Source organism: Pseudorasbora parva, chromosome 10, assembly GCF_024679245.1.
Source record: "Pseudorasbora parva isolate DD20220531a chromosome 10, ASM2467924v1, whole genome shotgun sequence".
Taxonomy (NCBI): Eukaryota; Metazoa; Chordata; class Actinopteri; order Cypriniformes; family Gobionidae; genus Pseudorasbora; species Pseudorasbora parva.
In genome coordinates this window covers 49192098-49209013 of record NC_090181.1, presented here as the reverse complement: position 1 = coordinate 49209013, position 16916 = coordinate 49192098, and the positions used below count along the sequence as shown (strand labels likewise).

General features: G+C 43.6%; 1 protein-coding gene across 1 annotated transcript in view; it reads right to left on the bottom strand.

Moving 5' to 3' along the window:
* Positions 1-4809: 4809 nt before the first annotated feature.
* Positions 4810-16916, bottom strand: part of LOC137091674 (cytolytic toxin-alpha-like) — a 96615-nt gene continuing 84508 nt past the window's right edge. Inside the window, exons 6-7 of the mRNA XM_067456311.1 lie at positions 5716-5751; positions 4810-5503 (exon numbers count right to left, since the gene is read on the bottom strand). Of these exons, the coding sequence (XP_067312412.1) occupies positions 4974-5503; positions 5716-5751 (566 nt within the window). The 3' untranslated portion in view covers positions 4810-4973. The remainder of the gene's footprint in view (positions 5504-5715; positions 5752-16916) is intronic.

The window sequence follows — 16916 nt, the reverse complement described above, 5'->3', positions numbered from 1 at the left end:
TGGCACATAACCCCGAGGTGCACACACCACACAACACTAACCCTACCCATCTCACACCTCTGGTGCATAACCCTGGGGCATTTACCCCTCATACGCCTAACCCTACCCAGTTACAGCCCGCGGGATCTGAACCCTGGTCATAATAGCCCGCTTTAAAATTAGCCCTTTGACCCGTACCCCGGGCTTGGTGTGACCCCTGAGGAGGAACAGGTGGCTTTTCATTATTTATTATTCTATCATATAATTTCTTTTTTTCTTTTTTTCTTCTTATTATTATCTCTATATATACCCCCTCTTTTCCTATAAATACTGGAGTGATTAACGAATGAATAAATAAATAAATAAATAAATTCATAAATGAGTACATGAACACACACCACACACACACATACACCATGCAGTGAACGGAGCAGGGTACTGTGGGCTTTGGCCCTGGCCTCGTCCAGTATCCCTCTTTAGTGGTCAGCGGTTGGATGGAGCGTGCATAACCATTTCCGGCTTCTTCGGAGGTCGGATCTTGGATCGATTTCCCCTAACCCTAACCCTAACCCTAACCTAACCCTAACCCTAACCCTAACCCTAACCCTAGTCATCAATCATCAATAAAAATTAAATATACCGTGCACCCAGAGGAGGTTAATTTCCTTGATGTTGTCTCCTACAAAGGTCCCAATTTTTCTGCCACCGGTCAGCTGGACTTCAAGGTCTATTTTAAAGAGACAGACACGCACTCACTATTACACAAACACAGTTTCCAACCTAGCCACACTTTTAGGGGGATAGTAAAATCACAGTTATTAAGGTTTAAGAGAATCTGCACACAAAACACATCTTTCCTGGAAGCGTGTAAGACCTTGTTCACAGCTCTGAGAAAACGAGGATACACCCGCTCTTTTCTCAGAAACATATTCAGAACCTTTGACCGGCCGGCAGAGAAACCTTTAGGCGACGAGAGACCGAGGGACAAAATCATTCCTCTGGTGACACATTATTCTAATTTTAGCAGACAATTAAACGCAGCAGTCAAAAGCAATTTTGAAAAATTTATAATACCCTCTAAATATTTGCAACGTCACAAACCCATCGCAGCATACAGGAGAAACAAAAACTTCCTCGACATGCTGGTCCAAAGCAAACTCGAACAGCCTAGAAACACAGGCCGAATTGGCAGTTGCAAATATTATGTACATCATAGACTCATCAAGAGCAGGGTAAATAAATGCGTTATAAAACTGCCTACGTCTCTGTCCCATCTTAGTGAGAATTGTATATATCTCATTTATTGTCTCAAATGTCGACGACAATACGTGGGCCAAACCAAGAACGAACTAAGAGAACGAGTGTACCAGCATGCACATAATGTGCTGCACAAAATTATGAAAAGACAACATTTGGTGCAACATTTCTTGGTCCATGGCCTACAGTCGTTGAGGGTCACGTGTCTTCAAGCTAACCCACGATGGTCTCTAAAAGAGCGACTCAGGGCCGAGAGTCGCTGGATTAAACGCTTGGACACTGTGTACCCCAGGGGACTAAATGAGATATAGAGAGTTATAAATATCTATCCTTCTTTTATTTTTCTACCCTTTCTCTCCTTTTAAAAGCCTCTGATTTTCCTCCTTGAGTCTTGTGTGTTTTTTAGGGTGACACACACCACTCTAACCCTAAACCTACCCGTCTCACACCTCTGGCACATAACCCCGAGGTGCACACACCACTCTAACCCTAACCCTACCCGTCTCACACCTCTGGCACATAACCCCGAGGTGCACACACCACTCTAACCCTAACCCTACCCGTCTCACACCTCTGGCGCGTAACCCTGAGGTGCACACACTACACAAACACTAACACTACCCGTCTCACACCTCTGGCGCATAACCCTGGGGCATTTACCCCTCATACGCCTAACCCTACCCAGTTACAGCCCGCGGGAACTGAACCCTGGTCATAATAGCCCGCTTTAAAATTAGCCCTTTGACCCGTACCCCGGGCTTGGTGTGACCCCTGAGGAGGAACAGGTGGCTTTTCATTATTTATTATTCTATCATATAATTTCTTTTTTTCTTCTTGTTATTATCTCTATATATACCCCCTCTTTTCCTATAAATACTGGAGTGATTAACGAATGAATAAATAAATAAATAAATAAATAAATTCATAAATGAGTACATGAACACACACCACACACACACATGCACCATGCAGTGAACGGAGCAGGGTACTGTGGGCTTTGGCCCTGGCCTCGTCCAGTATCCCTCTTTAGTGGTCAGTGGTTGGATGGAGCGTGCATAACCATTTCCGGCTTCTTGGGAGGTCGGATCTTGGATCGATTTCCCCTAACCCTAAACCTACCCGTCACTGACCTGATGTACCAGGGACTTATACTTATACCTAAACCTACCCATCACAGATTTAATAGAATAGTTTTTGGATGGATTGTAGCCCTACCGGTAGCAGCCCTGCTGGCCGTAGCCCTGAGGGGTCAAGTGTTGGTATTTGGGATTTGTCCTCACAACCCTTTCGGGCCTAACCCTGTCTGATACAGCCCTAATGGGTGGATGACAAGGGCTTGGTATGCTCACATTAATAACCGGAGTGTTGTTTGTGGAAGGTTGGAATGAAGGGGTTCACCCCGTTAGGGAGCCTAGTGAGGTGATAGGAGAATTGAAGGATTGAGGTCAAGCATTGGACAGCCTTGTTTGTTACAGCCCTGAGGGGGGGCTGGGGCGACTTCTAACCTACAAATTGATTCTGTCTGTTCCCGGGGGACGAAGGGCGTTGGGGATTTTATTTCGGGGAGGGGCGTGGGGTTGGGTGTGGGTTCGTTGGGGGTTTAGATTAGAGTTGTGGGGGGTGTCGTGGGCCCAGCAGGCCATGCATTCCCTGGGGGGGAGGGATTTTTGTTATTGGGGCCCGAAGCCAGGTTGGCAATTCCTGAGTAAGGACAACAGTAGAGTCTAACAAGCGTCGGCCCGTGCGTGTCCTCAGACTCCCTTCCGGCCTGGCGACATGCTGGGTTGGGGGGAGCTGTTGCAATTCCAAAAAACCTAACCCTAACCCAGCAAAACAACAATTTATAAGATTAAAATCATGTTTTATTCAAAACTTCACATCACATTATACTTTATTTATATTATATAAATCTATATTTAAGTCGACTGTTTATATAACAATCTGTGATCTCATGTAGCTTCGGGTCAAAAAATCTGACAGAAAATACACAATGCTAAAAGCTATGTGGAATAGCATTGCATTATAAATATAATCTATTATGAAACCCCCCAACATGGCATAAAGAACACAGACCAACCATATATTGCCGAGATTGTGTGTTTGTCTTCAAACGTGTCTATCTGCATGAAATAGTGATCTGATGATCTCTGGAAGCTGTTTTGTTCATAGACATCTATGGTTTTGTTTATGTCAGATACTTCCTGAATGTCACATGGTGTGTCTGTTCTTCATCTATCCATATATATGGAGTGAATTTTCAGTAGTACAGCTTTCCAGTGCCCTCCGGCTGCCAGAATGAATTGAAAACACAGCATATCACAGTATACTGCACTCATAATGATACATCCGCGGATTTTGGATAAAGATTTAATAAATAATACTTCTCTGTATAGAAATTTGGCTCAAACATGTGAGAATCTATCAATATTTCTCCACATCTGCACACATTTGAAGTAAAAGCCCTGAGGGAAGTTGTTTTGTTGAGAGTCTTCATGACGACCACAGAGGAGTTTTTTATGAATGGGAGCAAATGACGCGCATATTACAATCAAAAGGTAGCGACGCCCATGATCATATTCATAACTCCTGGCACATATTAACACATTACGGTCATTATAAGGCTTTGAGAATAAAACAGAGGTAAAAAAAAAAAAAAAAACTTTAGTCTTAGATCTTTTTAATGATGTATAGTTTGTCAAGGTAATTACTTACATCTGATAGTAATTTTGAGTTAATTGAAGCAAAGAGAGCTTCAGTGCGTCACCGTCCTCGTGAACGTTAAGAGGTTAATAGGGAGCCATTGCAGGGGCTCAAAAGGGGGTCAGGAAATTTTGTTTAATGTAAATATACTGTTGTCTGAGGCGTTTGTGTGGTTTTTACATTCAAAAACAGCATAATGAATAAGTAATAGGCTATTTTCTACACTTGTTTTGAGGCTCTCTCCTGAACGCTCGGATTTTATGGGCGTGTCACTGAAGACTTGGAAGTAAACGCCCACAGCTATGATTGGAGAAGATTTGCATATTTAATGAGCTTTGGCTCCCCCGTGAGTACACGTGAGGGATTGTTTTGAAAGCAGCAACCAGAATTATTTGTCCCACAGGGCTCACAAAATGTATTTCAAACAAACACAATGATTTATCTCACATCCACCCGCGATTAATTGTAATATTATTTTTTATTACTTGGCCTGCCTGATTGGTTGATAAAACCTGAACTGCATCACACACACACACACACTACAATTTTTAAACACATTATAGATATGCTAATAAATCAAGAATAAAGCATTTATATCTGTATGTATAAACTATTAATGTCTATTAATGCTTTATAAATGATGAATTAACTATTTACTAATGCTTCAGAGTGTGTAGTTATTATAAAGTGTTACCGAAATGTGCTATACAAATAAAACTGCCTTGCCTTGCCTAAAAGAGCTATATAAATAAAGGTGACTTGGCTTGACTTTAATAAATGGTTGATACTACAATAAGTCTAAATGAAGCAGATCCACACCAACACAAAGAGAGCTTTAGAAAAGCACAGACACACACCATCACACACTGATCGTATTGTCTATATGAGAATTTATTACACACAGACACGTTGTTTCAATGACAGAAGTTCAGCTGTAGTATTAATGCAATGAAAAGACTCTAAAACATCTCACTGTCACTGATTTATCATGAGCTCACAGCATTATGGGTAGAATCTCTCTACTTTTTATTAATTCATCACAACAGTTTAAGTGTTGCGGAAGCAGAATTAAGCCCAAACCCAGGATAAAGCGGCTGAGTGAATCTGGTCTGGACTGTGTGGAAGAGGCTCATTGTGTCTCCAGAGACGCTGTAGAAGGACAGAGTCCCTGCACTGTGATCCACATACACTCCTACTATAGTGCTCATGGGCTTTTCAGGGAGAGAAGTCACTACTTTATTGTGTGAGACTGAGCAATAAAGATTGTGAATGACCATGCAGTACAAACTCCAGGACTGATCATTACGGCCAAACAGACACTCATCATACTCTCCCTTCCTGCGGATGCCCTTATATGACACTGCTATATAGACATCACCAAACCCACCCCTCTCAACCTCCCAGTAAGCGCGTCCAGTCACACTGTCACTACACAACACCGCCCATGGTTCATCAAATCTGTCATGATGATAAGGAACTGGATCTGTGTTAGTGCGAGCAACCATTCGGTTCCACCCAGAGATAAGTTTATGTGCTGTGTTCATATCCAGATTGGGGTGAATTAAATCTGATGGAGAGAAAACACATCAGCATCAGGAATTATGAATCTGATCTTTTAATGTAGCTGAACTCTTCATGTTCAATATATCAGCAGTGTCTCAGTTCAGTTTAATCATCATTCACATGATCAACTCTAAAACTCTTCTGTCATGTTTCCCCTTCTCCAGGAAGAACATGAACACACTCAGAGTTTTTCTGCTTGTGTTCTCAGTGACTTACATTGGAGGAAGTCGTCCCTGGTCTCGGGAACAGCGACTGTGGAAATCAACAGAAATGAAGAGTGTTATCATCATGTCAAGAGAAAATTATCCTGCATCCATTACTAACACATGCAGAAATCCTCCAACACAGAAGATATTTAGAGAAATGCCGCTGCTGTTTCCAGAGCCCAAATCCTGACACAAGCACTATTGAGGGTAAAAAAAGTGGCGTCAATGTGTTTTGCTGTAAGAACTGCAAAACAAAAACTTGCAAAATTGTCGCTATTTGATAAATTAAAATAAGCTGATAACATCGCTGTTTTCTCCAGTACGACTGCACAGCCAAATCTAATTTTGTCGCAATATTATCCTGTTTGACACTGTGAAGCTGCTTTGACACAATCGTGATTGTAAAAGCGCTATATAAATAAAGTTGATTGATTGATTGAAAATTGCAAACTGTATAATATATTTCCATAAACACAGACTTTACACAGAAAGAAAAATACTATTTTGTACTAATTATTTTATTTTTTTACTATTTACAAAATCATTAATCAGTTTTCCACTTCAAAGTGACATCAAAAGCACAAGGGGGGTATTTATTCATTTGATAAAGAGGGGGCCTTTTACAGCCCCCCCCCCCCAGCCTCATTTTGTATTTCATTATGAGGTTTAAATAATACATTTTGGTAACTTTTTATCCACCTTTTTCCAGTCCAAACACACTGGCCCTCATTTATCAAAAGTGCGTACACCAAATTTCCAGCGTACACCTTGCGTACACCCAAACCCACGGTGACTTTGATATTTATCAATATGGACGTTGGCGTACGGCACGCTCAAATCCTACGCCAGCTCAGGAGGTGGTGTACACACGTTTTGAGTTAGCGCGAAAATGCGCAGAAAAACAATTCCTAACACCACAAAACACATATGACCCACTGTTAAAAACCACAACAACAACATTCAGTGTTTATTTTTGTGCAACATGAACGTCAATGTTTAATTTGTGTGACTTTACCAAATCGTTTGATTTGTAGGCCTGTATTCCTCCAGTCGCGAGCCTGTGCACTTTATCTGACGTTTCAGGCCCGTCTGGCCCGGCAGCTGCGCACGGACTGGGACTAAAATAATTCATACTGACAAAATAATAAAAATGACCTTCTTCTTTTAAATAATAATAAAATCAATAAAAACGACATTCTTCTTCTAAATAACAAGCGTCATTAAGAATAAAAATTAAAATAATAATAAGAATTTTACAAAATGTTATGTAATTATTAATGTGAATGAATGGTACTCCACATCATCATCACTATTGTAGACCCCAATATACAGTCTTGTTCAAAATAATAGCAGTACAATGTGACTAACCAGAATAATAGGTTTTTAGTATTTTTTTTTTTTTTTTGCTACGTGGCAAACAAGTTACCAGTAGGTTCAGTAGATTCTCAGAAAACAAATGAGACCCAGCATTCATGATATGCACGCTCTTAAGGCTGTGCAATTGGGCAATTAGTTGAATTAGTTGAAAGGGGTGTGTTCAAAAAAATAGCAGTGTGGCATTCAATCACTGAGGTCATCAATTTTGTGAAGAAACTGGTGTGAATCAGGTGGCCCCTATTTAAGGATGAAGCCAACACTTGTTGAACATGCATTTGAAAGCTGAGGAAAATGGGTCGTTCAAGACATTGTTCAGAAGAACAGCGTACTTTGATTAAAAAGTTGATTAGAGAGGGGAAAACCTATAAAGGGGTGCAAAAAATGATAGGCTGTTCAGCTAAAATGATCTCCAATGCCTTAAAATGGAGAGCAAAACCAGAGAGACGTGGAAGAAAACGGAAGACAACCATCAAAATGGATAGAAGAATAACCAGAATGGCAAAGGCTCAGCCAATGATCACCTCCAGGATGATCAAAGACAGTCTGGAGTTACCTGTAAGTACTGTGACAGTTAGAAGACGTCTGTGTGAAGCTAATCTATTTTCAAGAATCCCCCGCAAAGTCCCTCTGTTAAACAAAAAGGCATGTGCAGAAGAGGTTACAATTTGCCAAAGAACACATCAACTGGCCTAAAGAGAAATGGAGGAACATTTTGTGGACTGATGAGAGTAAAATTGTTCTTTTTGGGTCCAAGGGCCACAGGCAGTTTGTGAGACTACCCCCAAACTCTGAATTCAAGCCACAGTACACAGTGAAGACAGTGAAGCATGGAGGTGCAAGCATCATGATATGGGCATGTTTCTCCTACTATGGTGTTGGGCCTATTTATCGCATACCAGGGATCATGGATCAGTTTGCATATGTTAAAATACTTGAAGAGGTCATGTTGCCCTATGCTGAAGAGGACATGCCCTTGAAACGGTTGTTTCAACAAGACAATGACCCAAAACACACTAGTAAACGGGCAAAGTCTTGGTTCCAAACCAACAAAATTAATGTTATGGAGTGGCCAGCCCAATCTCCAGACCTTAATCCAATTGAGAACTTGTGGGGTGATATCAAAAATGCTGTTTCTGAAGCAAAACCAAGAAATGTGAATGAATTGTGGAATGTTGTTAAAGAATCATGGAGTGGAATAACAGCTGAGAGGAGCCACAAGTTGGTTGACTCCATGCCACACAGATGTCAAGCAGTTTTAAAAAACTGTGGTCATACAACTAAATATTAGTTTAGTGATTCACAGGATTGCTAAATCCCAGAAAAAAAAAATGTTTGTACAAAATAGTTTTGAGTTTGTACAGTCAAAGGTAGACACTGCTATTTTTTTGAACACACCCCTTTCAAATAATTGCCCAATTGCACAGCCTTAAGAGCGTGCAAATCATGAATGCTGGGTCTTGTTTGTTTTCTGACAATCTACTGAACCTACTGGTAACTTGTTTCCCACGTAGCAATAAAAAATATACTAAAAACCTTGATTATTCTGGTTAGTCACATTGTACTGCTATTATTTTGAACAAGATTGTATGTGCCGTGATATGAAATTAAATGGTAATTGTTTCAAAACATGTGCTGTAAAATAATGCATTGTGATGGTAATTTATCATCCAAACAGCTTTAAACTGCTGGAGTGCGCTTCTCAACCTCCACTCTATTAAAAGTAGGCTACTCGTAATTTGGGTCCATATTTTGTTTTTGTAGGTGCCTTTAATCCCGCTCTTTAAACTCCCAAATAAAACAATTTCGGGTTTTTTTTCCAATTCCCTGGTGATGGTCTTGATGGGCGCGTCCATCATCTCACTAGTTCATTTGTCAGGACACTGATCAGGGAGTCAGCCCATTGACTTATGTGCTAATCAGTGCTCTGACTAGTGAGATGATTGAGCGCGCCCGATCTCCACGTCGGAGAAGTTTCGCTTCTTTGCCGTCTTCTGTGTGTCCATGGCGTAAAATGAAGGCGTGGAGGAGGTGGAGACTTGAATATATAGGGGCGAGTTATTCTAATGGCGATCGTTTTCAGCCGCGGCATTTATCAAGGGCAAGTATTGCGTACACCTGGATTGCAGAGGTACGCACAGCTTCATAAATCAGGCGATGAGAGGAGTGTAAGCATAATCTTACGCCAACATATACACCAGTTTCTACGCAAGATTGATAAATGAGGGCCACTGGGTTGAGTGTATATTATTTGGCATGGATAATGAAAACTTCCCTACAAAGTTTAAATCACAAATTCACATGACAGAACTATAAAGTTAACCTGTTTTTGTTTCACATTGTTTCAAATATGTAGTTTTGAAGTCACGCAAATTAACATTAGTAGGATCTGTAACTTATAACTGGTCAGCAGTCTTCGCCTCTTCATGACAGATCGCTTCCTGTACTCCTCATTAGTAAGCTGCTTTGGATAAAAGCGTTTGCTAAATGCATAAATGTAAAAAATGTCAAATGTAAAATACAGTAGCAGTACAAGCTCCTGGCTGGTGGAAAGCTAATGAATGATGGGTTGTAATGAACGATGAGTGGGAGGGGGGTCTCCTCATCAATGCCAGGCTCTGTGGAGGGAGAGACAAAGGGATAGTGAGGCTTGAGGAGTGAGACATGGAATGTGGGGTGGATGCGGAACTCGGGGGGAAGCTGGAGCTGGTAGGTGACGGGATTGATCTGCTTCAGGATCTTATAGGGACCAATGAACCTGGGACTTAGATTCTTGCATGGCAGGCGTAAGCGAATGTCCTGCGTTCACAGCCAAAACCTTATGTCCCAGTTGGAAGGTGGGCGTGGAGGTCGGCTGCCATCTTATGCCTGCGGAGAGCTCGCTGCAGGTGGTGGTGTGCGGAGTCCCAGACCCTCTCGCTCTCCCGGAACCAGTAGTCAACTGCTGGGACATCCGATGGTTCCTCCGACAAGGGGAACAAGGGGGGTTGGTATCCCAGCACGCACTGGAAGGGCGTGAGTCCAGTGCTGGGTTGGCGCAAGGAGTTTTGGGCGTACTCGGCCCATCCTAGAAACTGGTTCCAGGAGTTCTGGTGGCTGTGACAGAAGGTACGGAGGAATCTTCCGATCTCCTGGGCCCTCATTTATCAAGGGTGCGTACGCACAGTTCTGTGTGTAGTGAGTGCGTAAGAACAGTTTCACGCAAAGTGTGGGATTTACCAACTTGTACTTATACGTAGAAATGTGTGTAAATATAAGCACACCTCTGAGCATGCTTACGCAGAGAATCTAGTGGTAGAACAGCGATACTACACATAAAACAGCATGTAAAGGGTTACTTCAGCAATTAACATATGGCTTTGTATCAGTAGAAACCTGGGAGTATATTCGAATGATCGTGCTAAATTTATTTGACACTAAATTTATATATAAAATTATGCATTGTCTTAAAATGATATCTTCATCTATTACTATCAATAATACATCTATTATTTCCTTGGACCCAACCCACAGTTCCCTTACTGAAATCCTCAACAAGCCAAAATAAAATGGGGCTTGCATGCTATCGCCAGATTTCCAAACAGATTTGGAGCCACAGACTGACCCACATCGCCATAAAAGCACCATCATAAACCAACAAATGTAATTATGTAAATAGAAAAGTGTTTCATTCTGTTCTCTGCTAGACAAAAAATCATTTGTGTTGCAAATTTGTTGTTGTTGTTGTTGTTAAACATTGTCATTGCCGTCAACGTCAAAATGATTGACTCATTTTGTGTTTGTGAAGTTCCTCTTTTTGCCATAATTGCGGTGATAGAAAAAAAAAAAACAATCTCGTGATTTTTAAAGGGATGTGTTGTCACCATATATGGTTCTTTGGGGGCATTTCTGAATGCTAATGACTGTGAACGTGAACGAGCATGGCACTTACGCACGTGGGATTTATCAACAACGATTGCTTACTCATGTGCGTAAGAACTGTGTACGCACGTTTGATAAATACGGATTTTCTTGTACTTAGACACCATTCTAAATTTCAGTCGTACGACGAACTATAGAACCTTTTCTACGCACTGTTGATAAATGAGGGCCCTGGATCTTCCGTTGCGTCTGCCCGTTCGTCTGCGGATGGTATCCAGACGAGAGACTGACGGTCACACCTAGGAGCGAGAGAAAAGCTTTCCATACCCGGGAAATGAATTGTGGTCCTCGGTCTGACACAATATCTTCTGGGATTCCATAATTCCTGAAGATGATGTTGAACATAATCGCCGCTGTTTCGAGTGCAGTGGGCAGACCTTTCAAGGGGATGAGGCGACAGGACTTGGAGAATCTATTCACTACCACCAGGATGCAGGTGAAACCATCAGACGGAGGCAGATCTGTGATAAAGTCGACGCCTAGGTGTGACCAGGGTCGAGTTGGAACGGGCAGCAGAAGGAGTTTGCTGGCAGGGAGGTGCCCAGGACTCTTACTGATGGCACACTCCCGGCACCCTCTCACGTACCTTTTGACGTCGGCTGCCATGTTGGGCCACCAGAAGCGGTCCCGTAGCAGCGAGAGGATTTCATTGGTCCCTGGGTGGCCAGTGCCCAATGATGAGTGTGCGGAGTGAATCAGTGAATCAGGGTGTGCGCTGTGCCCGTAAGATGTACCGATGGTCTGGAGGGCAACCCGGCGGAGCGGAGGCATTGGAGGAGGGAAGGGTCTCTTCCAACCAGGAGATAGGGCTCACGAAGACTTTCTCTGGAAGAACTGGTTCGGGTTTCTCAGGGGGTCCCTCAGGGCTATGTAGGTGGGAGAGAGCGTCGGTCTTTACTTTCTTGGACCCAGGGAAGGTAGGCGATCTGGAAGTTGAACCTCGTAAAGAAGAGTGCCCATCTGGCCTGGCGAGGGTTGAGTCTCTTGGCATCCCTTAGATATTCGAGGTTCTTATGGTCAGTTAGGTCGAGAAACGGGTGCTTAGCTCCCTCCAACCAATGCCTCCACTCTTCTAGGGCGAGTTTGATGGCGAGGAGCTCCCGGTTGCCGATGTCGTAGTTTACCCCTCACCGGGTTGAACTTCCGGGAGAAGAAGGCGCATGGGTGGAGGCGGCTGGGCGTCCACTGCTGCTGGGATAGGACCGCTCCCGCTCCGGTGGTGGAGGTGTCTACTTCCACGACGAAAGGGAGGTCAGGATCCGGGTGTACCAGGAGGGGAGTGGTGCAGAAGGCTTCTTTCAACTCGTCGAAGGCTTGCGTGGCCGCTGGAGTCCAGGACAGAGACTTGGGCTTGCATTGCAGGAGATGTGTGAGGGGACCGGAGATGATACTGTAATTCTTGATGAAACGGCGGTAGAAATTTGCAAAGCCCAGAAAACGTTGGAGTTCCTTGATGGTGGAAGGGAGTGCCCAGGACTTGATGGCTTCCACCTTCCCCTCGTCCATCCGGATGCCACTGCGGTCGATGTTATATCCAAGGAACTGCACTGAGGGCTGGTGGAAGGAATACAGAGGGGGCGTTGGCGAGTCCATAGAGCATGACAAGGTACTCATAATGGCCAGTAGGTGTCACGAATGCTGTCTTCCACTCATCCCCCTCACGTATCCGGATGAGGTTATAGGCGCTGCGGAGGTCCAGCTTGGTGAACACAGTGGCACCTCGGAGATGTTCCAGCGCTGTTGGGACGAGAGGATGGGGATAACGGAACTTTACAGTGATGTTATTGAGTGGTCTGTAGTCGATGCAAGCTTCCGTCCTTTTTGGCCACGAAGAAGAAACTCGAGGCAGCAGGGGACGTCGATGGTCTGATGTAGCCCTGGTCGAGCGCCTCAAGGATGTGCTCTTCCATGGCCTTCTTCTCCGGAAGGGATAGGGGATAGATCTTCCCCATGGGCAATGGCTCACCCGGAAGCAGATCGATGGTACAGTCCCATGGCCGATGAGGAGGCAGCTTGGAAGCCCGGTGAGGGCAGAACACGTCGCTAAAGGGGGCGTAACAGGAGGGAATCTGGACAGAACGTTGATCGATGGGGCTCTGTGCCACCTCTTGATGGAGGTGGCACAGACAGGAATCTTCCTAGAAGATAACACAGGAGGGACAGGCAGCTGGAGAAGCATTGATCGCCCCACTTTAGGACCTCACCGGACTTCCAGGAGATGATGGGGTTATGCTGCTCCAGCCAGGAGCGCCCTAGGATCACGTCAGCAGTGGAATCCTCCAGAACCAGTAGATGTATTTCCTCCGTGTGGAGTATGCCGGACTGGAGCGGAAGGAGCCCGGCGAGGAGTTCTACCTTCCGCAGACTAAGGGGTTTACCCGTTACTGATTCGATTTGGTAGGTGGAAGGAGTGAGAGTCGTCGGGAGACGGAGCTGACGGCAGAGGGCACCGGATATAAAGTTCCCCGCGGAAACGGAGACGAGGAGGGCATGGACTGATAAGGAAACATCAGCAGTAATGAGGTTCACAGTGGTGGTTAACGGTTTACTTCTGTACAATGAAGGGTATATCACACTCACCAAAGGACGAGGTGGAAGCGTGGGACATTTGGAGATGAAGTGATCAGAAACCGCACAATAAAGGCATAGTCCCTGTCCGAGCAGTCTCCTCCGTTCCACGGGGGTCAATCTCGCATTCTCTACTTGAATGGGCTCAGAGACTGGTTCTGGAGGGCTGACGGATACTGGTCGGCAGAGGGACGGCAGGCTCGGGAACTGGTCCTGGTGTTCTTCCAGACACGCCTGCATACGAGTGGCGAAGCGGATGGACAGTTGGATGAAGTGTTCTAAGCCGATGGTATCCTCGTATGCAGCGAGATGCAACCGTACGCGTGGATCCAGACCTTGGCGATAGGTGGTGAGAAGCGCCTGTTCGTTCCATCTGCTAGCGGTGGCCAGGGTTCTGAACTGTAAAGCATACTCATTTACGGACATGTTATTCTGTTTAAGATGATATAACTTCTCACCCACAGAAGCGTCCCAGGCAGGCTTTCAGAAAACATCTTTGAAATGGGAGAGGAAATTTGACAATGATTCTACAATGGGATTATCTTGCGAATATAAAGTTTCCGCCCAGCGTAGGGCCTTACCGCTCAGTTGCGAGATGATAAAGGCCACGCGGGCGCGATCCGATGGGTAAAGGTGCAGTTGCATCTCCAGGACCAGCGAGCACTGCAAAAGGAATCTGTTGCAATCCTCTGCCGATCCAGAGAAGGGCGCCGGCTTGGCCATGGGACTGGCGAAATCCGGGGATGAAGAAGTGACGCTGGTGTATGCGGAAGTGCTTGCCGGTGCCGGTGCCAGTGAAGTGGCAGTGAGTGCACGGCGTACGGCATCCACCAGCTCTTGGAAGGGATCCGGGTGGCTCATACTGGTGCCCGCTGTCTAGGTCCGGTCTTCTTTTACGGTACAGACTAGACGGAGACAGGAGATGTTTAACAGAGTTTATTGCAAGGGCACCAGTAGAGAGTGACTGTGGCAGAGTGAAGTGAGGTGACGGTGAATCAGGTTCTTGGGTGAAGAGGTGATGGTCTTGGTAGGCTCAGGAGGAGATGAATGGAGAACACAGAACACACACACGCTGGACACTGGAGATCGTCTGAGACTTGGAATTCGCTGGAGAATGAAGTAACACACTTCGAGGGAGTCCTTAAGGTAAGCAGAGCAGGTTAGTACCTTGTGCAAACGAGACCGGACACTGTAGTGTGTGTGAGCATGTGTTTTATGCTGTGTGTGAGTGAGTGCTGATGAGGTGCAGGTGCGTGTAATCAGTATTCTGGGGAGAGTACACATGGGGTGTCAGTGACGTGGGAGCCTGGCGTGTCTGTGACACATTTCTCATTCCTTTTGTAATTTTGCACCACATTATCTTCCACAGAGGCTTCAGACACCTCTTGCTCACTTCCCGAATCAGATATATCAGAAAATTGTGTATTTTAATCATCATCCTGCATCTTTTTCTTACACTTTTCAGCTACTTCATAAGCATTTAACTTTCTTTTCACTGCTGCCACTTGAAAAATATTCTCCTCTTCATTAAGGGTTTCATTCTCCACCTCACCAAGCTCAATATCCATTGTCTCATCACTTCTCAGATTCACCTTTTTACTCCCTAACCCTAACCCTTTCTTCACATTTACATTCATTTCTGGTATTCCATCAGCTTCCCTATCTTCTGCCCCATCAGTTACTTGGTTCAACTTTTGATTTTGAGGTCCATTTTCATCTGCAGAGTTTGCTACATTTACATTGTTCAGGGCAGGAACACACTAAATGCCCTTCCTTTCCACATCCAAAATACTTCATGTTTTCAGTCGTAGCAAAGATAACATAATCAACTTTAAACTTGAAAGCAACATTTATTTCCTCAATATCCATTCTCAGTACCATGTAAACAAACCTACGAAAAGAAACCACATGTTTTAACAGGGGAGACTTACAACCCAGCGGAATTTTTTTTATTGCGGACGCGAACTGTCCATATCTAGACAGCTCACTTTGCAACACTTCATCACTGATGAATGGGGGCACATTCGATAACAACTTTCCTTGCAGGATTAACAAGTGGAAAAATCTTAATGAAACGTTCGTTGAGTACTAAGCCTCTTTCTACAATTTCATTGAATTTCTCAACTTTATCCAAGAACAAAACAACAGCACCGTTCATCCTAGACGCTGATCGGATACAATCGTGACCCACCACCTCTCCAACCACTAAAACAACTTCCTCGACCGGACACTCAACACCGACCGGCACCTTAAACCCTTGCCGCCGGGTGAGTTGCTCAAACCTATCCCAGTCCACAGAAAAAAGTGATATAAAACCGTAAAGTGAAAAAACATTTAAAAATTGACAGACCTTTAGATGAAAGAAAAACCGCAACCACTCTCAGATTCACTCGACTCACTCAACAGACACTCACGCATGCACAGAGAGAGAGAGAGAGAGCGAGAGAGAGAGAGAGATTTTGATTTTTGAAAAACTTTATTTACAATTAATCCATTATCTATTTACAGTACACCAGCAATATAAATATTAACCTTTCAACAATTTATATCTCCACAAATACACCTTAAACTTAAAAAGAACACACCAAATTGCCATCACACACTTCACACACTGCACCAAATCAAATTAAAACTTGTAAGATCTTCCATAATTTAATAAAAAATGAAATCAATCAAAATTCTAGCTTTGATCAAAATTGAAAAGCACATGTCAACATCATCATCAGACCTTTGTTCCACTTTATTTTTCCTGCTAACATAAATAGCCATTTTTGCTTGCCCTAAAATAAAATTCAACAATTGACAAATGAAACGTTTTTTTTCCGAAAGTACTTAAAAACCAAAATGAAAGTTTCAATACAAAACAATTCATTAAGTTTTCCAAACAAAACTTTCAACTTTATAAATAAACCTGCCAATCTAACACACTGCATAAAAGCAAAAAATGTCTCTCTTTGAATACAAAAAGGACATGCTGAACTGACTTCAGGATTTAATACTGAAATAAAATAATTAACTGCAATGGCACCATGGAGAATTCTCCATTGTATATCACCTACCCTTTTGGATAATGGTGGTTTATATAACGACCTCCATTCAGGTTGTACATCTTTACTCAGTTTAAGAACAGACCGCCATGGTGTATCAGTTCTATCAAGCATTTTCTTATTAAAAACCATGACACAGGCTCTATACAACTTTTTGCCTTTACTACATTCAAGATGGCTGCCATGCCTTTTCTCTGAGTTCTTGGCTGCCTACAATCTATTAAAAATCTACTTAATCGCATTAAGGACCATTAAATAAAGTTTGAGATTTGCTTAATATATGCACTTTGATCACAAACGG